Source organism: Micromys minutus (assembly GCF_963924665.1).
Source record: "Micromys minutus genome assembly, chromosome: 17".
NCBI classification, from domain to species: Eukaryota; Metazoa; Chordata; class Mammalia; order Rodentia; family Muridae; genus Micromys; species Micromys minutus.
Genome location: NC_137952.1, coordinates 27,597,873 through 27,623,581, shown reverse-complemented (window position 1 = coordinate 27,623,581; position 25,709 = coordinate 27,597,873). Strand labels below are relative to the sequence as shown.

Here is a 25,709-nt window from a genome sequence, read left to right as displayed (position 1 = left end):
TATCCATAGCGGAGCATGTGGCAAATCTCTTCCTAGATGCTCTGAGGGCTGAGGTAGGAAGATTACATAAGTCTAGGAGTCCATGACCAAAACCCAAAAAAGGGAAATCATGTTCGCCTGGTGTACTTAAGGTCCAAGGGGTCAATTACCTGAACCAAAAGAAAGAGAAGGAAGGAGAGGTTAATCATGCCCCTACTGTAAGGTAGAGCAGTGTTCTCAACCTGGGGGTCAAGGCCCCTTTGGGAGTTGAATAACCTTTTCACAGGGGTTTCATATCAGATACCCTGCATATTGGATAATTTACATTATGTTCCATAACGGCAAAATTATAGTTATGAAATAGCAATGAAAATAATTTTATGGTTGGGGTCACCACAACATGAGGAATGTGTTAAAGGGTCACAGCTGTTCAGTGGGGCTGATGGCCTCCGCCCAGTGGCCTTTTCCAGTGGCCAAGGTCATAAGAACATTCTGAGGAGGAGGAGGACCCAGACCTCTGGGAGGCAGGCTCTTCTCTCTCCAAACCCACTCTGGACAACAAAGAACGTGGTTCAGAAGGTTGAGAACCACCGAACTAGAGTCTGTGTCATGATCCCAGGAACAGGGCATGTTTCCTACTCTAAAGGACGTTACAGTATGACCAAGATATCAACAGATATTTACATGGGTGTGGTATGAGGGCCTCGTGCAGGTTAGGGTAGGGTCAGAATGGAACTTTTGAGGAAAAGATATTAAACAGAGACTTGAGACAGATCCAAGGGCAAGCATTACTGGAGAAGCCAACTGGGTCCCGAAGAAAAGCTGGGAATAGGTCCAGTGAAGGAGGCTGAGGCATGTGGCTCTGGAGACCAGTGGGGCAGCAGCTAGAGCAGAGCCTGGAGAGGCATGTGGAGCTTCAGAGCAAGGCGAAGCCCCTTGAGCTAGTATGACTGACCAGAAGTGGGTCTGTCATGGCAACCCTCAGCTCTCACCAGCTCCCTCTGCTGGCTATCAAGGGGACAGATGTGGCGCAATTGTGGAGATGAGATTTGATCCTCTTAGTGGCTTGGGTGGGCAGGGACACACCCAGACCTCTCTGATTGCCCTCCCGTGGGACAGTGTCCCTGCACCCTAACCCTGGCTCCTCCCTCAGCTTCACAGGGCCCAACTGGAGGAGACAGTCACCCTCTTTAGCTTCTATAGCTCCTGCAGGGAGCTCCAGTCCTGGCTGGAGAAGCAGACAGCCCTGTTCCAAACACTGCAGCCCCAGGGTGACAACTTAGAAGTCACACAGCTCAAATATGAGGTAAGCCGTGGAGGTAATGGAGACCATAGTTTCTACCACCCTGGGCTGCTTCACAGTTTTGCTCCATTCTCCATATTTGCTCTGGTCCTGTCCGGGGAGGGTCCAAGGCTGTAGGCATGACTCTGAGGGCCAATGACTCAGAAGCTTCCTTCTCAAGGTGAGCAGGATGTCTTAGAGCCAAGCATCCCAAGTCCTTTGTCACCAAAAGTGAGTATGGGGAGAGAAGAGCCTGCCTCCTAGAGGTCTGGGTCCTCCTCCTCCTCAGAATGTTCTAATGACCTTGGCCACTGGAAAAAGCCACTGGGCAGAGGCCATCAGTACTGGTGAACAGCTGAAGCAGAGGTGTCCAGGACACATCTCAAAAATCCAACAGCAACAGGAGGACCTGAAGCAGAGGTAACAATTGGGGGTGGGAAAACAGAGTGGGGCAGGGCCTTGCTTGGTGTAACTTGCTATAGTGGCAGAAAAGCTAGATGCATCAAACAGCAAGGAGAGGACAGAGGGCCACCAGCCTAGAAGCATCTGTCCTGGTAGGCTCAGTCTAAGGCTTCCTATGACTGGGTGTCATTGGGTGGATGGGAGGGGTCCCTGTGCTGGATACATCCCTGGATCCTCTGCTCAGGTGGCAGCAGCTGGAGGCCCTGAAGGAGGAGAAGCTCCTGCAGCTGACACGTGGAATGGAGGTGTGCAGTCTTTTACAGGAGTCTGAACCCATACAAGCCCAGCTGCTAAATGTGATAAGCAGGCTGGAGGCTCTGGGGACAAGAAGCTCTGCAGACAGCCATCGTACCCTGCAGCAGACCCAGCAGAAGGTCCTGGTACTGGAGAAGAAGATCTCCTACCTCCAAAGAGCAGCCATAGAGTATGGGCAACGTTAGGATGGTGACGGTGACCAGGGGGACAATGAGAACAGAGGGAAGCTCTAATAAAATGAGGAAGGGCACAGGAACTGGATGGGGAGATGGCCAAGATACGCTACTGGAAGGGTGTGGGCAGCAGCCAGAGACTAAACTCTCATGACCGGGACCAGCAGGTCATTCTTCCCTAACATGCCTCAAGTGGGAGGGCCAGGAGGTGAGAAGGTAAAGAAGACAGAATAGCCAGGGCTGGGAGTCTTGCACAAGCTGCCGCGTGCCAAGCAAATTTATTAAGAAGTACAGCATCTTATATACAATGTGCAGGGGGAGAATGGCCAAGGTCATTAGAAAGCTAAATCAGACAATGCTGGCAAGAGAATACAGCATACCCCAGACACAGCTGTCTTAGGACTGATTACATGGCTTTTCATAGGGGAAAGACAGGTTCCCAGGAATTGAAACCTTAACTCCTTCAAGGCCCAGGCCCCAGTCCAGACTTTGCAAGATCTACCCCTGGGCAAAGATACAACCTTTGACCATTCATCAGGACCTCTGAGGAAGCCTTGGATGGGGTCTGGCTTCCAACACTCAGAGAAAGGGAGAGCCTTGTGCTGCTTCTAGCTAGGGGTGGGGTGGACATTTAGAGTTGCCACCACTTTCCCAGGAGACAAAAGGCTGGGGCACTGACTATTGTGGTTAACATCCTACAGGGTGATGGAGTCAGGCCCCGCAGAGGGCTGGCTGCTTTGGGAGCAGGTCCTGATGCTGCAGTCGCTGCTAACGCAAGCACAAGGTTGGGTGGCCCAGCAGATCCGGGTCCAGACTGAGGATCGGGTTCAGCGAGGCATCCTCCAAGAGAGCCAGAAGCTGCTGCTGTGGGCAGAGGGCATCCAGGCTCGACTGTGCAATAAAGAGGAACTGGAGGATGTGGCCTCAACCCAGCAGCTGCTGAGGAAGCATGGAGCCCTACAGGAGGAGACCTGCCTGTGGAAAGAGAGGTTGGGACAGGCCTGAGGATCGGGAGTTCATAAACGGAAGGCCAAAGCAATGTGCTCTCCAGGGTCATGAGTCAGGCTGGTATCTACCAGAGAACTGCAGGCAGATTTGCAGGAGATGCCCAGGCCTATGTCAGGCAACCTGCACACTGTAGGTCTGCACACCTCCAGACACTGAGCTGCCAGAGAGGCTCTCAGTTCCAGCCCAGCTACCCTTCCACAGGTGTGATGATGGTGTCCCCCAAATCTCACTTCCCATTCTGACCAGTACATACTCTACTGGCCTCCACAGTCAAAGGGCCCAGGACCCCCCAATGGACTAAGATCACTACCCCCTCACTTCCTTCAGAAGTGATGTGCAGCCTTGTGAGCATGTGTGACCACCACGTACAATGTAGGCTCTGCCTTCTCCAAGGAACCTGACAGGTATCAAATGGGCCCCGAGAGACAAACACCCCCCCCCCATCTGTCACACATACTCAGCTACTTTAGGATTGCAGCAGCTTAGAGGAAGTGTTGGCGTTTCCTGCCTCCCACAGCCATGCCACCTGTTTCCAGAATGTGGGGGCAGCATGTATCCTCAAAGGGCACCTGTTCTGCTGGGTCAAAGGTTCCAGCGGCCCTGACAGCCGGCGTGTGTGGATTGAGGGATCTGCGTTGTGTTTGTGACAACATGCCACTAGCCATTTACCTAGAAGAGGGTGTGGCATGGGTCGTGAGCACTTTGCTGAGCCTGCTGCATTTCATCTTATGCACTGGTCAGGGCACAGCTGTTCTGAGAGAAAGTGAGTCGATAGGACTGGCCAGCCAGTTAGCCTCACTTCGGAGCCTCCGAAGGGCTGAAGCAGCTGTGAGGAGGGAAGGGTGGGGCTTGATGCTCTGTCTGCTGTTTTTCTCAGGCTAGAGCAGCTGGAGGCTCAGGGTCAGCTGGTGGCACTCTCAGACTCTCCACGGTTCCAAGAGGTAGCCAGTGCTCTAAGGCTCCTGGGCCAGCACAGCCTGCAGCTGAAGGCTCTGTGGGAGCAGAGACAGCAGAAGCTTTGGGAAGGGCTGGAGCTGCAGAGGTTTAGCCAAGAAGTAGACGGTTTCATTGCCACCTGTGCCAGCTACGAGGCCTTACTGCAGCTGGACAATCTTGGGGTAAAGTTCGGGAAGTAGAAATAGTGTCACCCTTCTGCCCCTAGAGGGAGCTGGCCTCCTCGGGTCCAGGAGACCCACCCCCACCCCCACCCTGACCCTGAGGAAGAGCCGATCTCAGGTCTTTCTTTGTACCAGGAGGACATAAGGGAGGCCCAGAGCCTGCTGCAGCAGCACCAGGGTTTGGGGTGGCTCCACAGCACCCTGGGATCACGGGCAGAGGCCCTGCGGGCACGTGGTGAGAAGCTGCTTCTAAGCCATCCTGCAGCGGTGCACAAGTGAGCCATCTACCTGCGGTCTCTCAGCAAGTGGGAGGGCTGCTGCTGTCTGAGGCTGGGTGGGGTTCTCTTGGGCTGGATGGGGGGCAGCTCAGAGCAGAGAAGAACCCTCTCCTCCCCCACACACTCCAGGATCAAAGAGCTTTTGCACAGTGCCCAGACACAGTGGACCAGGGTCCAAGAGAGGAGTGACCAGAGAAGGGGACAGCTGCTGGCTTCCCTCCAATTGCAGGTGACTCCCTAGTCCAGGAACCCACAGCTGCACTGGAGCAGTATGATCTTGTATACTGAACGCTTTCCCCAGCCTTGGAGGACAGCTCTTGGGTGTTTCCATAAGGAAGCTGGAGCTGTGGTCGCTGTACTTCTCAGAGAAGGGCCCCTTGACTAACTGCCCCCTTATCCTGCTACATACCTGCCCTCCCTTCCGGCACATCAGGGGTTTGCATGGGTGGAGGGAAACAGCCTCAGACCTTAGTATCCATGCTTGTTCACAAGCAAGAGTGACTCTGACCAGGCCAGGCCTCGAAGGACCTATTCAGATTAAGAGAGCCACACTCAGTCTGGTGTCATCTATCCGAATAGGACCCGACAAGCATTTCTACTTTTTGGGCACAGTGTCCTTGACCCATTTGGGAATCAGGAAAATCCAAGCTCTACCTCCCCTGTACCTAAAAAATGGCTTGGGTCTTTGTTTTTCCCACAGAGCCCTCTCCCTAGGTCCTTGTGCCAATCCTCACCCTGGGTTCTGAAACCTACTCTCTCCTGGTTCTTGGGCAGGAATGGAAGCAGGCTGCAGAAGGCCTAATGCTGTGGATGGGGGAGAAGTGGTCCAGGGTGGCTGATGAACGCTCCCAAGCATGCAGCAACGTTCTGCAGAAACTCAAGTGGCACAAAATAACCAAGAGTGAGCTATTAGCCTCCCATAGGTACATGGAGGACCTACAGCAGGTGAGGACGCTGGACGGCAGGTGTTGAGGCCTCTTGTCTTCAGATTCCCAGCACATACTGCCCTGCCTGTTTCTAAGGAGCACAATCACTGAAAGAAGGGTCCCCTCTGCACTTAGCTGGGTGTCCCCCTAGACAGACACTCAGATGAGCTCAGAAAGCTGCTGCCATTTCAAGTAGTTAGTGAAAAGCAGTTGTAGCCAGCATCCTGCCTCCTGTGCCCTGGGCTATGGTTGCTGGTGATCCTAGCAGCTCATCAAAAAACAAAAACCAACAAACAAACAAACAAAAAATCGGCCTGGGCCTTTGTCTCCGTTCCAGGCTGGGAAAGAACTGTTGCATAGCAACCCATGTGCACAGAAGGACATACAGAACAGACTTCAATGCCTTAATCACAAGTGGGAAGAGTTGAACCACAAGATGGCAGAGCAAGGGGATGATAGGCTGCCGCAGACCAGCCGGCAGGACCAGCTCCCAGAACTACTACAGGTCCCTGGGGAACGTGGGGTGGGGGTGGGGCACAGGGAAGAAGACCAGGACTTGGCTGAGGCAGGATGGGCAGAACAGAAAGGGCTGGAGACAGTAGCCCCACCAGGTCCCTGTACAGAACTTAGAAAAGGCTAAGCATGGCTTTGTCCAGCAGCAGGCCACCACAAGAGTGGCTTCTGTGTGTCTAGCATCACAACAGTCCCCTGTACTAGCAGTTGGCAGGTCATGATGGCTCCCTGGTGAATCTGAAGCTGGAAGCACTGTAGACTCAGAGACCGGGCAGGGTTGCCTGCTGAGCTGCAGTGGAAAGGTGAATGCAGCCTCTTGTTGATCTCCCCAGGATGTCAGGGAAATGGTGGAGCATCTGGAGGGAGCCCTGAAGAGTACAGAAACTGGTCAGGACCTGGGCTCCAGCCGGAGGCTGCAGAGACAGCTTTGCCAACTAGAGGACAGGAACCAGGAGCTGGCCAGCAAGATGGCTGCCCTTATCTCTCAGACCCACAATGCGTTCACTTCCTCCGTCATCCTGGAGGAGAGCCAGAAGTGTCACCAGAGGTGGCTATTCCATCCTCACCCTAAGGACTGAGTGGTACCTAGGGGACCTGGGTATCTAAACTCTTTCCTTGAGTAGAATCATCCTGGGGGGCAGGGCGTGTTCCAGGGTAAAGTTAGGCATCCTAAGCAGGGCATTGCACCACCGAGGCCAAATGCTGTTTCCCTGTCTGCAGAGGTTTCCCTCTGTTCCCTGCCCTTGCTCCTCATGGGTCCCTGGTAGGGATGAGGAAAAGGCCATGACCTTGCTTTTGCTCCTTCCCCATCTTCTTTATCTTTTATCCTACCAGATTCAAGTCCCTGCAGAGCAAGCTAGCCACCCGACACCAGCAACTGCAGGCCTCAGCTGAGCTGTATAAATTTAACCTCCTTAGCAACCTGGAGCTCGAATGGGTGGCTGAGCATATGCCCAGTGCCAGTCCAATCTGCCCTGCCCAGTGCTGGCCTGATGCCCAGAGCCTTCAACGAAAGCACAAGGTAGCACCAACTGTATTCTGCCAAGCCCCCAAACATCTCATCCCCTGACCTTTAAAGCCCCCTGCCACAACTCAGGGTGTCCTGGCCTCTAAATTATTCTCCTTGGCTATCCTGATTTCCAAATACCAGACTTCTCAGGTATAGTGTGACCTACAACTAGAGGCGCTTTGTGGTTCTAATCTGGACATCTGTGGCTAAAAGTCTCCCATTGTTCTGTGACAGGTGCTCCAGGCTGAGGTGAAAGGTCATGTAGGGCACGTGCACAGGGTGCTAAGTGCTGGCCAGAGTCTAGCAGCCTCTGGGCACCCTCAAGCTCAGCCTATCATGGAACAGTGCCAGAAGCTAGAAGACCACTGGGCAGAGCTAGAGCAGGCGTGTGAGGGACGTGCCCACCGCCTGCAGCAGGCTGTGACTGTCCAGCAGGTAGGAGACCAAGAGGGTGGGGTCTATAGTGGGAGAAAGGAATCATGGGACCTCCAGGGAGGGAGGCCCGTGATGAAAGCTCTGGGCTGAGTTAGCGGACTCCCACGAGTGCTCAGAAGCTTCTCTGTAGGCTGCTGGCGACCAGGATGGGTAATGAAGGGTCTCAGGTAAGATCAACAGGGTAAGTCGCTGTCATTCTTTGCAGTGCCTTCTGGATGTGTCAGAGATGGAGACCTGGGTGGAGGAAAAGCGGCCTCTGGCGAGCAGTCAGGACTACGGCATCGACGAGGAAGCTACCTTTGGGCTCATTAGGAAGCACCAGGTACTGTGTCCTGAGCATCTCCACGTGGTGACAGTGGGCCAGGAGGAGCTCTGTGACACTCCAAAGGGCACAGAGAGACACAGAACCCTGCTCTTTCCTTCCTATGCCCATCCGCCACCCACCCAATTCCCGATTCGCCCTCTCCCCTGAACACCTGCTGCCTGTACAGGCCGGCCTCGTGACTCAGGAGAGCGTATTACTGTCTGGAGCCTCATTTCTGGACTCACCTCTCCATGAAGACTCGGGTGCCTCTGTCTCCTCTTGTTTCATCTCTTCCCAGAACTTTCCTCAATCACCTGCTCCAGCCCGCCCCATGTCCTTTATAGGTGTCCTTCTCTTGGGTTCTAATCATCATCCTTTCTGTCAAGCCAGTTGCCATTCTAAAACCCATCTCCTTCCACAAGCATCCCTGGTAAGACAAGGGAGGCCAGGGCGCACTCCTAGAACCAACAGGCTCCACAGCCTCGGCCCCATTGCTCTGTTTTGTCCATTTTTACACTTTGTGTTGGGGTCCAGCATGATGCCTCCTGTACCCTCCCATCCTTGTCCCAGGCTTCCTGCCATTTACGATTTCCTGCTAAGTAGTGAGCCCTCTAGGGTTTTCATTTTGTAAAGCAGTACATATAAGTGGATAAGGGGTCAGTGGGTGAAGGCGAGTGGGGGAACATGGATGAGAGGATGGATGGGTGAGTAGCTGTAACGGAATGAGGGGACAGGTAGAGAGATGAGTGTGTGAGTCGTTGAATGAATGCCTGGGGGATGAATGGGTAGGTTGTGTAGATGAGAGAGAAGAAAACCCACCCTGCCCGTGTTCTCTCCCTGGCAGATGCTACAACAGGAGATAGCTCTTTATTGGAGCTCCATGGAGGATCTTGAGCAGAGGTTCCAGACCCTTGCTGGATTTGAGGCCTCTGAGCAGCTGGGTGTGGTACGGGAGAAGTTGCAGGCACTGCAGAAGCTGGCAGATGAACGGTGAGAGACATTGTGGGCACCTCTCATCAGTGGGCATAGGGACCCTAACCACAGCTGACTGTTCCCTGCCATGGCCTTATGCTGGTGGGAACCCAGGCCTTAGGGATATAACAGGAGGAGGCAGAGTCTTTGCTGTGTGCTACTCACCTCTAGTTCTTCAGTAAAACCCACTTAACAGGACTTTGGGCCCTGGATTCAACTCTCCATCTCTTGCCAGTATCCTCTGTCCCCTGCCCTGGCCTTCCTATGTCTTCTTCCCAAGTCACAGGTGGGGCAAGGATCATGAATAACTCCATTCTTCAGCCTCCTGCCCTTAGGACCCCAGAGGGATGAGCCGGTAGCTAACATCTGGGGAACCCCTGACTGTCACCACAGGGGGCAGGAGCTGGAGGGGACCCTGAGACTACATGAATTCATGAGAGAAGCTGAGGACTTGCAGAGCTGGCTGGACAGCAGGAAGGGGGTGGCCAGAGGAGGGGACAGCTTTGGAGAGGATCACGAACATGTGCTGGTGAGGGGCTAGGAGCAGGGAGGACACATGAGACAGATGCTGGATGGTGGGGGTTAGTCCTGATGTGCTGGGTGAAGAAGGCATAGTGGAGTTGTGGAACATGGGGTGGAGTGTTCAGGCCCTGTGGCCACACAAGTCCACACTGTTGCTAAGGACCTTGTCCTCCTCTCCTATTGTCTGCTCCCTCTCTCCTTAGCAACTCTGCGCTGAGTTTACAAAGTTTCAGCACCAGGTTGAAACTGGTGCCCAGCAAGTAGAAACCTGCCGACAGCTGGCAGAGAACCTACTAGAGTGTGGGCACAGTGCTGCCCCCAAGGCTTACCAGAGGCAGCAGGATCTACAGTGAGTGAGATGACCTGCAAGGGCCTGAGGTTTGAGGAGGCCGCTGGCCCTGTTGGGAAGGCTAACAAAGGGTGACACACTCCGAGGGTCACAGGGCTCTGCTTACTCAGCTAGAGAGGGAGTGGTCCCTGAGATGCCAGGTCTCCACAGGCTGCGATGGAAGATAAGGCTGAGGGTACCTAGACATTCCCAGCCCCAGGGATACTTTTCACTTCCTGGAGGAGGAACTGTGGGTAGAAACTGTCTGAGCTGGAAAGGAAGCCTTCCCATGAGCTCAGAGCTCCAAGCCCCCATGTTCACAACCCTCCCATGCAATATTCCTAGGTGTCCACCCACCTGCTAAGGGCTCTTCTCCAACCCATGAGCCTAAGGAAAGGTCGGGATCCTCTCATAACCCTCAGCATAAAGTCTGGCTTTGAAGAAGCCTTTGAGCACGGAGAAAGCAGGCAATGACAGAAAGAAGAGAGATAGGGACTCTGCTCAAATCCTTTGTAATGCAGTCATTAGCACACTGCAAATCAGACACAAAAGCTGAGCAGTGTTAGAAAGCAGAGAGAGCTAGAAGTGTTGAGCATGATAGTGCAGCTTCCTGTGAAGCTAGAGAAACTCTGGGGAAGAGAGCAATGTTTGTAGGAAAGGAGAGCCAAAAGCTGAAGACTCAAAGGAAAAGCCCCATCCGGGTGTGTTGGGGGAGTCTTCAGCTTCTACCCAGAGAGGAGGGGGCTGATCAGACGGGGAAGGGAATGCAGGCTGACCCACTGTTCTGCATGGTAGGGCTGCCTGGTCTGAACTGTGGCAGTTGACCCAGGCCCAAGGCCGCCTGCTCAATGATGCCGAACCCACCCTTAGAGTCCACAGAGACCTTCTAGAAGTCCTTGCCCAGATTCAGGTATGAATGCAGAGAGAAAGTGGATCTCCCAGACTCAGTACCCACCCCCTTTCCACCCTGCTCTGACCTTTTCCTACCCTAGGAGAAAGCCACACGCCTCCCTAACGATGTGGCCCAGGACCTGCATGGGTTAGAGAACCAGCTTCAGAGACATAAGGGGCTGGAACTCGAGCTGGCCGGCATGAAGCAGCAGGTAAGCAGGCTGCTAGCCCTGTCTCTCAGGCCCCTCACAGGCCTCCAGCCTGGCCCATTTGTTCTTCCTCTTGGGCCTGTCATGCAGTGCTTTGTCCGGGATTGGTTATGCAGAACGGGAGCATACCTCGAGATGCTCAGGTCCTTCTGCCTCTGTGAAGAAACTCCCCCCCCTTTACCCCTTCCCTGCTAGCTGCAGGAAGTGCTGAAGGCTGGAGGCAGGGTGCAGAAGCTGTGTCCAGGGCCTCAGGCCCTCGCCGCTGTCCAGCAGAAGCAGCAGGCTGTGTCCCAAGCCTGGGAGACCCTCCAGCTACACATGGAGCAGCGCAAGGCTCAGCTGGAACAGGCATTTCTCCTGGTCCAATTCCACACAGCGGTGAGGGGTTCCTTCCCTTGGGAGGGGTGCATGTGTGTACAGATTTGTACATGCACTGAGGCCCTCCAGTTCTGGAGGGACAGCGTTGTCGGAAGGGCCGAGAGCAATGGCCCCTGGTCCTGGGAGGGCTGGGTTGGATGTTGACAGAGAAACCAAGTGACAGGGACTTGTGAGTCTTGCCAGAAGCCCTGAGTCAGACAGCTTGATGTCTCTGTGCACGGGTTCAGGCAGGCTACAGCTGTTTGTCACCAGTTCCCTCTCAATGGCTCCTCTTGTCTCCTGGGGTCAGGCGAGTGACTACACCTCCTGGGTGGCCAGTGTGCGTCAGGAGCTGCAGGTGGAGGAGGGCTCCTGGGAACCCAGCAGCATTTTGCTGAAGCTCAGAGCTCACCAATGGCTGTGGGCAGAACTGAAAGCCAGGGAGGAGCTGCAGCAGCGGGCCACTAAGATGGGCCAGCAGGCACTGCTGGCTGCAGGGACATCTGCTAAGGTGGGCATTTTCCCAAGCTCCCAGCCTACTCTGTCCTCGGGTAGGCTGCCTCCCTCTCACCCCCACCCCCTGTTGTTTCTGTCAGTCTCCCCTCCAAGGTGATCTATCAGTGCCCCTCCTCCACCCCATCCTCCCACATCCTCATCTTCAGGTCCAGGATCGGCTCCAAACCCTACAGGAGGAACGTGACTGGGTGTTCCAGGCCTGGGCACTCAAGCAAGAGAGGCTGCAGGCCATGCTTCAAGAACAGCACCTTCTCAGACAGTGTGATCGCCTGGGGAAGCTCCTCACAGCCCAGGAGGCAGGTCTCAGGGCTGCAGCTCTGACCTTCCTGATTCTCTTCCCTGCCTGACTGCTCCTCCCTTTCCTCCGGGGTCTTTGGCTTTTTCTTGGACATGGGGCAAATAGGGTATGGGTGAGTCCTCCCGGGTGGCTAGTGTAGACCACCAGGGTACCACAGTCTCTACTAGCCTGCTCAGGCCACATCTAGCCCCGCTGTTCCCCAGTGGAACTGAGACCCATAGAGTTTAATAAAGTGGAGGCTCATAACCTCCAGAGGTTAGAGGTCAGAGGTTAAAGTCTCGCTGGCCTCCAACCTGGGCTCTGGTTCCCTTCACTGCTCCCGTGCCCACGTGTGTGTTCATGTCAGCTCTTCTCAGGGCCCAGGGGCATTGCCTTGGCTGTGCTGGCACCCCTCAGAGCCTCTGACCTTTCCGTGGACTGATCTAGGCATTCCTAAAAGCCAGTGGCCTGGGGAGCTCAGTGGAAGAGGTGGAGCGGTTGATCCGAAAGCACACAGTCTTCCAGAAAGTGCTAGCTCTCCAGGACAAGAAGGTGATGGTCCTGGATATAGTTGCTGATGGGGGAGTCTTCAGGAGGGGTTCGGTGGCTGGGTGAGTGCCCAGAAACAGTGCTGGTGTATCTGTGGAACTAAGGACACAATTGTACATCTGGCTCAAGGAAAGACCCGGGCTGGGGTGGCTCAGACTACAAGGAACCCAGAGAGCATTTTACTTATTCTGAGGTCACTGAATGGTGAACCGTTCTGGCTATTGCCGGGGCCATTAGCCAGCCCTTGGCCACACGAAGCTAAGGGGAAGTCATCGCCAGGTTGCTAGAGTGGACCAGCAGACTGTGTCTGTCCACAGGAGTCAGCTCTGCGTGAGCAGTTGAAAACGATTCCAAGCCCTAAGGGGCAGAACCTGGTTTGCCACGTGTTGGAGCACCGGGCTCAAGTGAAGCAACTGGCAGAGAGCCGGGGACAGGCCCTGCGCACCTCCCTGCTGATAGGCAACTTTACCAGGGCGGCAACCCAGGTCAGAGGACCGTTCCCTGCCCATTGCCTCTTACAGTATGCAGTTCGAGTTGACATTCACACCATAACCTTATGATGAACAAAACATGTTTGGGGAGTTAAATGGCTTTCTAAGGTCCAGACTGGAGCCCAGAACATTTGATTTGAAGCCCGATGGGCTGAGACTCATCTGTTTGCTGAGCAACTAGCAGAGCTGAGCCAAAGAAGAGCTATAGGCAACTGAACACAGCTGTATGGGTTCCTGGAGCAGCGACCTCACATCTCCAAAATGGACTCTCGTTCAAGCTTCTTGCTCAGCCTGGCCTGAAGCATGGCTGTCTGAGCTAGAATGATGGTTCTTGTTTCCTAGATACTGCCAGTAAAGGCCAGCAGCCCACCCCCTGGACTAGGCTAGTGTGGAGTAGGGGTTGAAGGAGTGGGGGGAACTTTGGGATGGAGCATTGTAAGATCTGTGCCCTACCCCCACCAGGCTGAGGGCTGGATCCAGGAGCGGGTCCAGCAACTGAGAGCCTGGAGCCCTCTTGGGAACCTGAGAGATTATCTGAAGCACCTGAGGAGACACCAGGCCTTCAGGGCTGAGGTCCAGGCTCATGAGCAGATGGTGACTTCTGTTGCCAAGGTAACTCTAGCTTCAGCCCAGCCTACGTCCAAGTATTGATAGCCGAGGACAGAAAAAAAGGGGCTGACTGCTCCCTTACTCTTGTCTCCCAGCAAGGTGAAGGCCTCCTCAGTCAGAGCCATCCTCAGGCTAGGGAGGTCTCCCAGAGGCTAGAGTCCCTGTGGGACCTCTGGGAGAAGCTGAGGCAGGCAGTGACCCTGCAGGGCCAGGCCCTGGAAGACAGATGCAACTTCCTGGAGTTCCTGCAGAAAGTGGACCTTGCAGAGTCCTGGATCCAGGAAAAGGTGGAGGCTCCTCTGATGGGGATTTGGGGGTGGGGGACAGGAGCTAGAGAACTGTGTGGAGAAGAGCAAGGTTCACAGTTCTCTGGCTCCGTGATGGTGGGAGCCTTGGTGGGAAGTCGCAAGCATTCATCTGCTTTGACCCTGCCCCAGCTGCATGTCAAGTGGCTAGACAGAGCTAAGTGTCACCTTCCCACCTTCGGCCCCCACAGGAGAGGATGATGAATATCTGCGACACTGGCCTGAACCTTGAGCACTGCCTGCAGCTGTCCAGGCAGGTCTGCAGGTTACAGGTAAGAGACATTGTGAGGGAGGGTTGCCAGAGTGTCTCCCCTTGGAGAATTTGTCTGATGGACCCCAGAGTCTGTGGCAGGTTCAAGCTCAGCACTGGACGAACTTGGGCAAGTGAACTCATCTGGCCAGTCCTTAAGTTCTCCATCTCTAAATGGGTATTGTGCCGTTCTCAGAGGTGAGGGAGTACCCCGTGTTGTGGCAGTCACACGATCCCACACCTGTAATGAAATCATGTCTCTCCTGGAAGACTTGGTAGTCTGGTTTCAATGTTATGATAAGAAGCAGGGAGTTAGTTAATGTGGTCACTGAACAATTTTGCAACTTTCTGAACTCATTTAGAATTAAAATCATACTATTTCAAAGTTTCTGTAAAAGCTGGAACCTATCCCTGGACGTTGTAGGTAATGCCTTCTTCAGTGTGAGCAGTTCGGTATCTCCTCCCCCACACCACCCACCAAATATACCAGGAATCTGTTTCTCTGTAATATAGAGGGGGAAACTGGAGAATATGTCTGTCATCAGGTGTTGAAGACGGTGTGCTAGCCCACCCCAATACAAGTGTGTGGAATTTTTGTAAAGGCTATAGTCTTAACTCCAACACATCCTTAGCTGGTGGTGGCACTTTTCAGATGCCAAACCAGCTGGTATATCAGAAAGGGACACCCTGGGCCTGACCTGCCATGAATGAGCATTGTGATCCCTGATCCCTATGATGCTCCTCTGAGCCCTGTGGTGCTCCTCTGAGCCCAGCCCTGCTCCTCTGAGCCCTGTGGTGCTCCTCTGAGCCCTGTGGTGCTCCTCTGAGCCCTGTGGTGCTCCTCTGAGCCCTGTGGTGCTCCTCTGAGCCCAGCCCTGCTCCTCTGAGCCCTGTGGTGCTCCTCTGAGCCCTGTGGTGCTCCTCTGAGCCCAGCCCTGCTCCTCTGAGCCCAGCCCTGCTCCTCTGAGCCCTGTGGTGCTCCTCTGAGCCCTGTGGTGCTCCTCTGAGCCCAGCCCTGCTCCTCTGAGCCCTGTGGTGCTCCTCTGAGCCCTGCCGTGCTCCGGGATCATCTCTCAGATGAGCCACGCCATAGGAAAGTGCTTTGAGGAGTTATAACACTACAAACGTAGGGAGCCAGAAGCCTATAATCCCTTCTGTTGGGGATCCCCTCTCCCTGAGGACCTGTAAGCCTGCCTTGTGTCCAAGCTCCATTTTAAACTTTAAACACTACTGAGTCTGTGATCATCTGTTCCCTCCTACCCAGTCCTCACCTGAGAGACCCTAAGGTTGTGGGTTCCAGGCTAGTCTTCCTCACCATAGCTGAGAGGGGGTGGCCTCCCGCACCTGTCACAGCAGAGGAGACACCTGACACTCACTCTCCAAATGCGCTGCAGTTGCTAAAATTCCTTCTCGGGGGGACATAAACAGTATCTACCCTTTCTCCCAAGGCCCCAACCAAGACGTGTGACGAAGTTCACTGCTGTGGGGTTTACTGGGGTTCCGTACAGAGCATGACACAGGAGTGTGGGTGCTCCTCCCCACAACAAGCTGAAAGGCCTTACCCAGGAGGGAGGAGAGCTATGATGGAGCCCTCGTCCATACTCTTCCCGGGGGTGGGGGTGGGGATACACTCTAGCTTTCTCTTCAGGCAGAGTTACATACAACAGATGTTATCAAGCACCTGTCTACCCAGGTTGAGAGGGGTCCTGTGCCCCCCCCCCCTTCCACGAGGGAGTATAAAACCATCATTAACCCAGCTGGGATAATCTTTGGCAAGAGGCACAGCTGAGTGTCCCAAGATGGCGGTTGCTTTCCCAGGGAGCAATCACAACAGCTATGCCAAGATGAGGCCTTGAACTTGCAATGCTGGCATCCCCGCCTTTCCCTTCCCCACAGGTCACAGTGGATGACACCCAGATCAGGAGAATCAAACACTTGTCACTGCAGCTCAAGAACCAGGGCCCTGAGGAATCTGAGACCATCTGCCAGCGGCAAAACCAGCTCAACGATAGGCCAGTCTTAGAGAGGGAGGGCAGTGGGGCCAGGAGAGGGGCCGAGTGTCACCTCAGGCTGCAAGGTTCATCTCCATCCTTTGGTCAGGTGGGAGATTTTCCAAGGCAACCTGCTCCTGTATCAGCAGCGGCTTGAAGCAGCCCTGGAGACACACAGAGTATCTAGTGAACTGGATGACATCATTGAGCAGATCAGGGGGAAGGTAGGTAGTGCCCTGACTTGGGAGTGGTGTCGCTTTGAGTCTCCCATGACCCCTGGCCCACCTTTGCTCTTCAGCTGGATCCCACCAAAAGTCCACCAGCTGGGAGAAGTGTACAATAGAACCCCCTACCTCTGCAGCTCCCAAGCCGCTTTCTATCCCAGATGTGTGATGGGTACAGAGGCCAGAGCACGCCGAGTTTGTCCTGGGCCCTAAACAAGTCTAAAAGGCCCTTAAAAGGTTGGCTCAGGATGGAGTTGGTTCCACAGGAATTCGGGTGGACTTGAAGCTGCGAAAGTGCAGCTAAGACCTCTGTGGCCTGAGAAATCCCATGTGGCACAGCATCCTCTCCCCCTGGATCTTCCTCTCAGGGCTAGCTCAGGCCTCTTGTCCTCTGAGATCTCTCCCCAGAGGGATTGGAGCCATAAAGACAAAATGTCAGGAAGTACCACGCACAGGTCTTACGGGAGGGAAGCTCAGACCCGAAGTTCTGCCCCAGAACTCTTTCTTTTTTTCACACGAGGAAAATGGCTCTGGCCAAGTCCAGACCCTGCTCCAGCCCCTCTGAGGTAGCAGGAAGGGATCCATGCAGGATGCTTGCGTTCTACCCTGTCACCTAGGTAACCAGGTTTCTGCAGTGAGGGAGCCACTGAAGCTAAGGCCTCCCCCTCACATTCTCCAGGAATCCCTGATCCAGGCCCTGGAGGGCACTGAAGATTTGGAGAATGTACAAAGGCTATCATGGAGACAGAAAATGCTGCAGCAGGAGATGGGTCTCATCCAGACTCAGGTGGAGGTGTGTAGATGGGGGACCCAGATCCTGGGCACATCCTTAGGGGAGCCCTGGTGGATTCCCAAGAGTCACATGCTAAGATAGCTCAGCCTAAGCCCCTGCTACCTAGCCTTTGACCTTTCTCCCTACAGTCTCTTGGAGGTAAAGTAGGCCGGCTCTGCAAGGAAAGTCCTGAGGTTGCATGCAGCCTCAGACATAAGCAGCAAGAGATGACGGAGAGCTGGTGGAAGGTCTGGCACAAGGCCCAGAAGTGGTATGAGCCTGTTGGCCTTAGTCCCTCGTGAACTGCTCACTCTGGTTCTCAGTCCACACATTTCCCTTTGGCCCCAGATTTCTCCTGAGTTTCTGTATCATTTACCAATTAATTCCCATCCCATGGACTTCTGTGCTGAGGGAAATAAAGGGCCCTGGGCATGAGGGAAAGGGAACACCATGAACCTGAAACTTACCAGTGAGTCCTGTGAGCAGGAGAGAGTTGCTGGATGTGGGTCATGAAGTTCAGAAGCTTCAGACTCTGCTGCAGGATCTGCAGGACTGGGCCCAGGGACGACAGGCTGAGGCGGCCCAGGCCACCCCCTGCAGCCCTGTGAGAATCCTGTACATGTTGGAAAAGCACCAGGCATACAAGGTGAGCAGCAGTTCTGAGGCCTTTCAAATGTCACCCCCTCACTATCATGCCCCTTCCTCTGACCCCTACTATGACCTTTCTCTGTCTTCTGACCAACTTTGTTTTTTTCTACCCTCTCCTTGCTTTCTATCCCTCCCCTCTCCTTCCTGCTGGACCTCTGGTAGTCCCGGTAGGCCTCAGCCCACAGGGAAATAACCTCAGGCCTATTGCAGGTTGAGCTGGACATCCGAACAGACAGCCTTAACCTGGTCCGAAGCATGGGGCAGCGGCTGCTTGCATCTGGATACCCACTGGCCTCTGGGATTCATCAGCCCCTGGCTGCTATCGAGCAGGAGTTGAGTAGCTTGCAGGAATTGTGGCATGTGCAGCAGCAGCAGCTACAGCAGGCCTTGGAGCAGCAGGTGGGCCCCAGGCCAGCTTTCACCTCGCCCCTAACTCCCTCTCCTTGCTATCAGGACCTATGATGTTTCCACAGCTCTGGTCAAAGCCAAAGCTGAAAAGACAGCCTTTTTTTGAGTTTTCCTGCCAATTTCCCTGCTCCTGTACCGTGGAGCCAGGCCTCAGGTTCTCTCCAACCTGAACTGCCAAAAAGGTCACAGGGCCCTGCTAAGTTTCTCTTGTCCTTTGTCACCAGCTGTTTCTGAGCTCTGTGGAAAAGGTGGAACGCTGGCTTGACAGTGAAGAGGCCTCCCTGGCTAGTGAGGGAGTGGCGGTAGGTATCCAACATGAGTGGGTAGGACAGAGGAGACCAGTCAAGCAACCAGAACAGCAAGCTCTCTGGGTCAAGATCTTTCCCACTGCTGAATGGTTAGCATCAGTCCTAAGTAATTCTTGTCCCTTGGATAGAGTCTACAGGGTATGTCCTAGGAGCCAAGGGAATGGGGCTTAGAGCCCGTCTGCTCTCTTTCCTACCACTCTCCTTGTCTTTGTCTTTCTTCCAACATCACCCTGACCCCAGTAACAGATACATGTAACTCACAGGGGCCTGGGAGAATAGTAGGTAAGACATAGGCCTTTCTCAGAACATAGAGGTGAGAGGGCACTGCTCACCCTGCCCTGGAGATGGATACTAGATGCTATCCAAGCGTTTCCCTATCCTAAAGCCATGGGCAGCCTTCTGTGGTTTAAATAATTTCCACAGGAGAACAACCACTCTGTAGAAAGGGTTTGTTAGGCTGGCTCTAGAGGAAAACAGTTCAGGATGGAGCGGTAGCTACCCTATAGTTAGGATGGGTTCCTGTTTCTACCAGGACCCCGCAGTCACCATGGAGACCCTTCTGTCAAAGCACAAGAGACATGAGCAAAGCCTGAAGGCACAGGCCGAAAAGATCAATGCACTGGAGGCCACAGCCCACAGCCTGCATCAGGGTGGACACCCTGAGCCCCACAGCATCCTGGACAGATGCCAGGCCCTACTCCTGAGGTACCTGTGGCTCTGGGATGGTGGGAGTTGGGGATGAGCTAATGCGGACATCCATTACCCAAGCTCTTCTCTTTCTGCTCTTCAACTTCTGAGCCCAACTCCATGCCTCTTCCAAAGCCTGGAGTCACACGCTGGGAGTGTCCTCCACTCCTGAGCTCAGTGTATGAGCCTGCTAATCCATCAGATATGGCATCTACTTCCTTCTTCATCCCAGCTTCATCCTCTAAGAAGCTCACACTGGGAAACTGATTTAATGACAGGAAGGGTCAAGAGCAGTGCTAGGTGTCACAATCGTGAGTCTCTCCACCTGATGGGTGGGGCCTGAAGCGAATTCCACTCTCCTAGTTAAGTCTTAAGCCTGCCTCTGAGGGCTGTTTTGTCTTAGCATGGTGCCTGTCCCTCCCGGGTAGGCTGAAGATCTCTGATGCAACTGTAGCTCAGCCATAGACCTGCATGGCACGGCCATTTTGTGACAGTAGCCTTCCCTTCGCACTCAGCTGGCCTGGCTTCCCCAGCATGGACACCATGGCAGACACAGCCAAAAGCTGTGACCAGACTGGCTGTGGCTACCTTCCCACTTTTGTGGCTCCTTGTAATGATGCTCTAGCAGGGGCCAGTATACCTCTTCCCATTTGTCTGTCTGTCTGTCTGTCTGTCTGTCTATATCTTATGAGTATGGGTACTTTCCCTGCGTGTGTATCTGTGCACCATGTGCTTGCCTGGTACCTGGGGAGTCGATAACTACAGTTACAAATGATTGTGAACTGTCATGTGGGTGCTGGGAATCGAACCCAGGTCCTCTGGTTCTGCCAAGCAAGCTCTCAGGCCCCAGTGCTCCTCCTTACTTCAAGTGGACTTCCCTGGGTTCATGGAGGTATATGTAGAGAAACAGCATGCTGGTTTGCCAGCTCTGTTAAACCTTAAGTGGGACCTAGTGGGCCAGTCAACCCCAGCATGATGTCATCGATCTTTCCCTCATACAGGCTTGTGTCACCTCAATGTGGCCTCTGGTCTCCCTCATCCCCACCCCACCCCACTCCATGCCCTTTGGTGTAGGCGTTAGCAGTGAGGAAAGTTGCTGATGAGGAACTGTTCATGGGCCGTGGGGTGAAAGGGTTAGAACTTTAGTCAGTGAGCAGGTGCTAATGTTTTTACTACATTGCTTCAGAGGTACATATCCGGGATACCTAATACCTAATCTAGTTTGTATAATGTATTCAATATGTGGTGTGTGTACGTGTGTGTGTGTGTGTGTGTGTGTGTGTGTGTGTGTAAGTAAGACTCATGCTCACACCAGTGCGTAATCAAGAACATGGCTCAAGCCAGGCATGCTTGAACACACCTGTAATCTGAGCACTTGTGGGTGCACGAGGATCAAGAGCTTTGAGGCCGGCCTGGGCTACATAGAAAGTTTGAAGTCTGGCTGAGCTGCATAATGAGACCCTTGTCTTAAAAGAAATGGGGGTGGGGTTGTCATGATGGCAAAGCAGGTGAGAGTGTTTGGCATGTAAGCTGCAATGTTGGAACCAATGGCAGAAGAGGAGAACCAGTTCCTGAAGTTGTCCTCTGACCTCCACATGTACTCTGTGGCTCACACACATGTATACACACACACACACACACACACACATGTTAAATAAAATAAAATGTAAAAATAGCATAAACAATCAAAACCATTCTTACAGGCTCAGGCCTGTAATCCCAGCTACTTAGGAAACAGAGGCTGGAAGATTTCCAGGCTTGCTTGGGCTATGGAGCAAATTTAAGGTCAGATGGGCAAGTCAGCAAGACCCTGCCTCACAAGTTTTAAAAAGCAGAAAGAGGGCTTGGGGTGCAGCCCAGTATTAAAACACTAATGTGAATGACATCTTGGGTTCAATTACCGACACAGTTTTAAAAGGTGCTCTATCAGTCTGCACCACTATATCAAAACGCTGCAGGCCAGATAAGGTAAACAACCAAAATATTTTCTCACAGTTCGAGAGACATAGTGTTCAAGATTAAGGTGTTAGAAGGGTCTCTTTGGATTACAGGCTTCTCCCACGGTCATCCCTTCGGGTGTATCCTACCTTAATCTCCTTGTACAATAAGTACCTGTCCATCTCCAAACACATTTACACTCTGAGATAGTGGGTTACCTCATGAACACATTGACACCAGTATGGAGAGGAACCAAATGTGTCTTCGTTTCGAAGGAAACCTCAGATCCAGGTCATTGTATATGGATCATGAAAGGCTGCGCCACACATGCACGCATACAGGAGACAGAGGGGGGAGAAGAAGGGAGGGGAAGGGATAAGCTCCCTAGTCCCGGTGGTGGAGCCTGGGAGTCCATGAGACCATTCCTACAGGACAGAGACACTCACAGAGCCAGCAAGGACCCGGGGACACCAGCTGGAGGAGCTTCAGAGGCTTCAGAAATTTTTGCAGGATTCCAATGAGGTTCCCTTTGCTTGGGCTGAGAGGGTTGTGGGGGGTACGCCTTCCTCTGGGGCTCTCCAGAGGTTAGAGAAAGCAGAGCTTGGTTCTTCCCTTGTGTCAGGTAGCTACATGGCTGAGGGAGAAGAACCTGGTGGCTCTGGGTGAGGGTCCGCAGGACCCAACCACGATGCAAGCGCAGTTGCAGAAGCAGCAGAATTTGTGGGCTGAGGTGGACGCCAGTGTTCACCAGCAGCAGGAACTCCAGATGGTAAGGTCCCAGGGGTCCTAAGGGCCCACAGCCCAGCCCCCAGCATCCCTGCAGCTGACTTTGAATCCATAGTATTAACAACCAGTGTCTGCCTCATGCCTTGTGTGTGCAGACACTGTGCTAGGTAACATTTGATAATTTTATGGCAAACATATTGAAGCATCTGGAACTCAAGATGTCAAAACAGAGCATCTTTTTTTTTTTTTCCTTTTCCTTTAAAAAAAAATTCTTTTTTTACCTGGAAAGGAATCCTGGTGCCAGGCTGATTACTCCTACTAATTAAACATCTTTTTAAGTAGTTCATGCTGGGTTGCTTCATTTAAGCAATAATCATTACTACTCCATTGGAAGACAGATTAGGAAACTTGTGAGGGTGGGAGTTAGGGCACATGCCCATGAGGTCAGTACTGGTGGCCATGGTAAGTTACATGCAGCCTAGTGTGGCATGGGTCATCCCAGCACTGGGGATCCTGTGGATTACAGACAGTGCTGAGCAGTAAGTCTGAGCTAGCCTGGGCAGTGTGATAAGATCCTGTCTCAAAAAAAAAAAAAAAAAAAAAAAAAAAGGTGGGGGCAGGGTTAGACCCTGGGAGGAAAGAAGGAACAGAAATCTGCCCCACGTCAGTCAGCTTGCAGAGGCTACCAGCATCCTCAGTCCAGAATGTATGTATGATGTGTGGTATAGGAGGGGCAAAAGCTGCTACAAGGAGGTCACCCGGCCTCAGAGACCATCCGGGGACAACTGGAAGAATTAGGAGTCCTCTGGGATGAGCTGCGGACCAACTGCCAAAGGAAGAGGGCCAGACTACAGGGGGCCTGCAAGGTGAGGAGATACAGGCCATGCAGCAATTCACTGGACAGGACTCTAGGACTCAGCACGCCCACTCTCTCATGTTCACCTACGTTCTGTCCTAGGTCCTGCATCTGCAGAGGGTGCTGAAGGAACTGGAGAACTGGCTGGAGCCCATGGAAGCAGAGCTAAGAGTCCCTGTCAGAAGCCAGGACCTGCCTAGAGTGGGCGAGCTCCTGGGAGCCCAGGAGGAGCTAGAAGCAGCTGTGGATAGGCAGGTCAGACAAGTGCAGGAGTTGCAGGGCCAGGCCCAAGCCTGCTTTCAGGAAGGCCACTGCTTCGCCAAAGATGTGGAAGAGCAAGCCCAGCAGCTGCTTCGGAGGTAGATTGCCCAGGTCCCTGGTTTGATACCTTTGTCTTCCTTTGCCTGCTTCCTTTGAAGAAAACTAGTTTCACACTGGCCCCCTCTGGTTCTCTTTTAGGTTTCAGGACCTTAGGGAGCCCCTACAAGAGCGCAGGGCATCCCTGGAAGCCCAAAGGCTCCTCTTACAGTTCTTCAGGGATGTTGATGAGGAAATGGCCTGGGTTCAGAAGAAGCTGCCCTCTGCCACAGCCCAGGACTGTGGCCAGAGCCTGGGCACTGTGCGCCACCTGCAGGAAAAACACCAGGTGCTAGCCCATGCTGGGAGGCTGGGGAAGGGCAGCCTCAGAGGACCTAGAGGCTTGTGGTCCACTGTGGACCAGCACAGCCTCTGCTTTCAGGAACATTTATTTTCTTTGGAAATCCTGGGATGGAAATTCTTTGTCAGTCTGTAGGGCCCAATGAGTCATCAGGGTGTGGGTTCCTCAGTTTTCTAATACATCCCTGGCCCTTCCTCCTTTGCAGAATTTAGAGAATGAGATCAGTAGCCACAAGGCTGTGAGCCAGGTGGTGACAGATACAGGGCACAAGCTTGTACAGGCGGGACACTTTGCCGCTGAAGAGGTGGCCGTCCGGGTGCAGCAGCTGGAGGTGGCTCTAAACCACCTAGAGACAGAGGCAGCACAGAGGAGGGGAGTGCTGCAGCAGGCCCTGGAAGCCCAGCAGACTTTGGTGGAGGTGAGAGGGGTGCTAAGGGATGAAGAGATGTCAGAACTGGCCTGAGAGCTCAGAGTGTATGGGACTGAACGATGCCTCCCAGGGCAGGCAGAGCCCGCCTTCACTGTTTCTTCCAAACCTGGGGTTTTCAGCTAGAACTTTGTGTCAGAATTACCTGGAACCTTCCCTTTGCAATTACATCTGAGCGACCTCACAAACTAAAATCATAACAATGTAAGCACCTAGGCAGCTGAGCTATAGTAAGACCCTATCTCAAAACAAACAAACAAACAAACAAACAAGCAAGCAAAAACCCCTCAAAAGTAATTAGAAAGAGTACTTGTGATTCCAGTACACAGAAAGCAGACAAAGGAGGATGAGCACTTGAAGTTCCAGGTCAACCAAGGCCTATAAAGTGAGACCCTGTCTCATAACGAGATTAAAAAGTAATAAATGACAAGAAACAAAGCAAGGCTTGTTGGCTAAAATTTGCTTTTAAGATACGAACTAGTAAGACTGTGTCTGTGAAGTAAAAAGAAGTCATCTTTATTTTACCTGAAGGAAAGAATCACCTGGAACCCTAAAAATACTTGCATTCATGATTCTTCCAGTATACTGAGAAGCTTCTGGAAGGTGTTAGGAAGGACCCATGAGGGCTCTCCAGACAACTTCCCCCGTGCACCTGACTGAGGACACCTCCTGCAATCCTACCCCATATACGCTAACTCTCACTCTGAATCCCGAGGCTCCCCAACCTTCACACTGAAGTCCTGGGCCTAAGCAAACTAATTCCTGCTGTTACACCGCCCAGCTCCTGGAAGCAGGGTCCTGGCTAGCTGAACGGAGCCACATTCTGGACAGTGAAGACCTGGGCCAGGATGCTGAGGCCACACAGGCTCTTTCGCGGTGCCTGGAGGCCACCACAAGAGACCTGGAGGGGTTCGGCAGTCGCATCGAGCAGCTGCAACTAACAGTAGAGCTTCTGGAGAGTGGGCAGAACCCAGACAGGTAGGCGAGAGCCACACTCTCCCTGGAGAGGAGCAGAGATAAGGCCGCCCCTGTCAGAGGCAGAGGCTAGTCCAGTCCGGAGAAGGAGGGATGCAGACTATGTTTGCCTTTCTTCCCGTCAAAGTCCCAGGGTGCTGGCCCAGTTGCAGGCTGTGAGAGAGGCCCATGTACAGTTACTGCAGAGAGCAGAAGGCAGGGGACAAGCACTGCGTGAGCAGCTGCACCTATACCAGCTGCAGCAAGAGGCTTTGCTCCTGGATGCCTGGCTGACCACCAAACTGGCTATCGCTGAGTCCCAGGACTATGGACAGGATCTAGACGACATCGAGGTAGGTTGGTCCTCAATAGACCCAGAGAATGGGAAAGAGGCTTCCTTAGGTAAGGAAAACATCTGTTTGAGAATGGGAGATTCTGGGGGGGTGTCACTAGAAGAGTCTTCAGTTCTAGAACTCTAAGGTTGAGTGATGTTGGGGACACTGGTACTGCCAGGCTCTTAGTGAACTTCCAAGGCTGCCAGTAGAAGCTCTAAGTACAATCCCTGTAGGTGGATTGCCCCTCCTAGGTGCTGGAAGACATGTTTGGTGCTTTCAACAAAGAAGTCCAGAACCTGGGCCAGGCCAAGATGCAGTCCCTGAGGGAGCTAATGGCTTCCCTAGAAAGAGGAGCACCCAGGTTCTATCCCCAGATTCAAGCTCAGAAGTGTCGTGTCCAGGCCACTTGGGAGAGACTGAACAGGGCAATCAAAGTCCGTACAGAGGTAGGCCATGTTTCAAGGGGCATGGGGCCGTGGCGCACAGCACTGCTCCAGGCAGATTTCCCCTCATTCTTCCTCAGAACCTGGCAGCAGCCCACGATCTCCGGAGCTTTGAGCAGGCCGCCTCAGAGCTCCAGGGTTGGATTCAGGAGAAGACCACCCTGCTGGAGGGAGAGTTCCGAGGCCATAACCTATTGTCTGCACAGCGCCCACTGCAGCAGCAGCAGCAGCATAGGTGCCTTCAGGTAAAGGCCTTGCCCGAAGCTGCTCACCTCAGCCCCACTCCTCCAGGCATAAGGCAAAAAACCTGTGTGCC

General features: G+C 53.4%; 1 protein-coding gene across 1 annotated transcript in view; it reads left to right on the top strand.

The window, feature by feature from the left end:
• SPTBN5 (spectrin beta, non-erythrocytic 5) overlaps positions 1–25,709 on the top strand; it is a gene marked incomplete at its 3' end in the record, with an annotated part of 40,161 nt that overhangs the window by 11,376 nt on the left and 3,076 nt on the right. Inside the window, 44 exon segments of the mRNA XM_080930931.1 lie at positions 1,133–1,285; positions 1,551–1,681; positions 1,908–2,147; positions 2,853–3,140; positions 4,037–4,277; positions 4,413–4,552; positions 4,685–4,784; positions 5,330–5,500; positions 5,819–5,986; positions 6,327–6,541; positions 6,829–7,015; positions 7,238–7,438; positions 7,644–7,760; positions 8,587–8,732; positions 9,108–9,243; positions 9,440–9,585; positions 10,360–10,474; positions 10,557–10,667; positions 10,860–11,042; positions 11,332–11,532; positions 11,684–11,833; positions 12,262–12,366; positions 12,681–12,848; positions 13,317–13,466; positions 13,559–13,750; positions 13,960–14,040; positions 15,915–16,030; positions 16,119–16,233; positions 16,913–17,026; positions 17,155–17,276; positions 17,492–17,651; positions 17,864–18,052; positions 18,286–18,363; positions 18,902–19,074; positions 21,426–21,516; positions 21,617–21,763; positions 22,449–22,586; positions 22,679–22,935; positions 23,036–23,222; positions 23,440–23,652; positions 24,443–24,639; positions 24,764–24,968; positions 25,202–25,396; positions 25,474–25,638. Of these exon segments, the coding sequence (XP_080787057.1) occupies positions 1,133–1,285; positions 1,551–1,681; positions 1,908–2,147; positions 2,853–3,140; positions 4,037–4,277; positions 4,413–4,552; positions 4,685–4,784; positions 5,330–5,500; positions 5,819–5,986; positions 6,327–6,541; positions 6,829–7,015; positions 7,238–7,438; positions 7,644–7,760; positions 8,587–8,732; positions 9,108–9,243; positions 9,440–9,585; positions 10,360–10,474; positions 10,557–10,667; positions 10,860–11,042; positions 11,332–11,532; positions 11,684–11,833; positions 12,262–12,366; positions 12,681–12,848; positions 13,317–13,466; positions 13,559–13,750; positions 13,960–14,040; positions 15,915–16,030; positions 16,119–16,233; positions 16,913–17,026; positions 17,155–17,276; positions 17,492–17,651; positions 17,864–18,052; positions 18,286–18,363; positions 18,902–19,074; positions 21,426–21,516; positions 21,617–21,763; positions 22,449–22,586; positions 22,679–22,935; positions 23,036–23,222; positions 23,440–23,652; positions 24,443–24,639; positions 24,764–24,968; positions 25,202–25,396; positions 25,474–25,638 (7,098 nt within the window).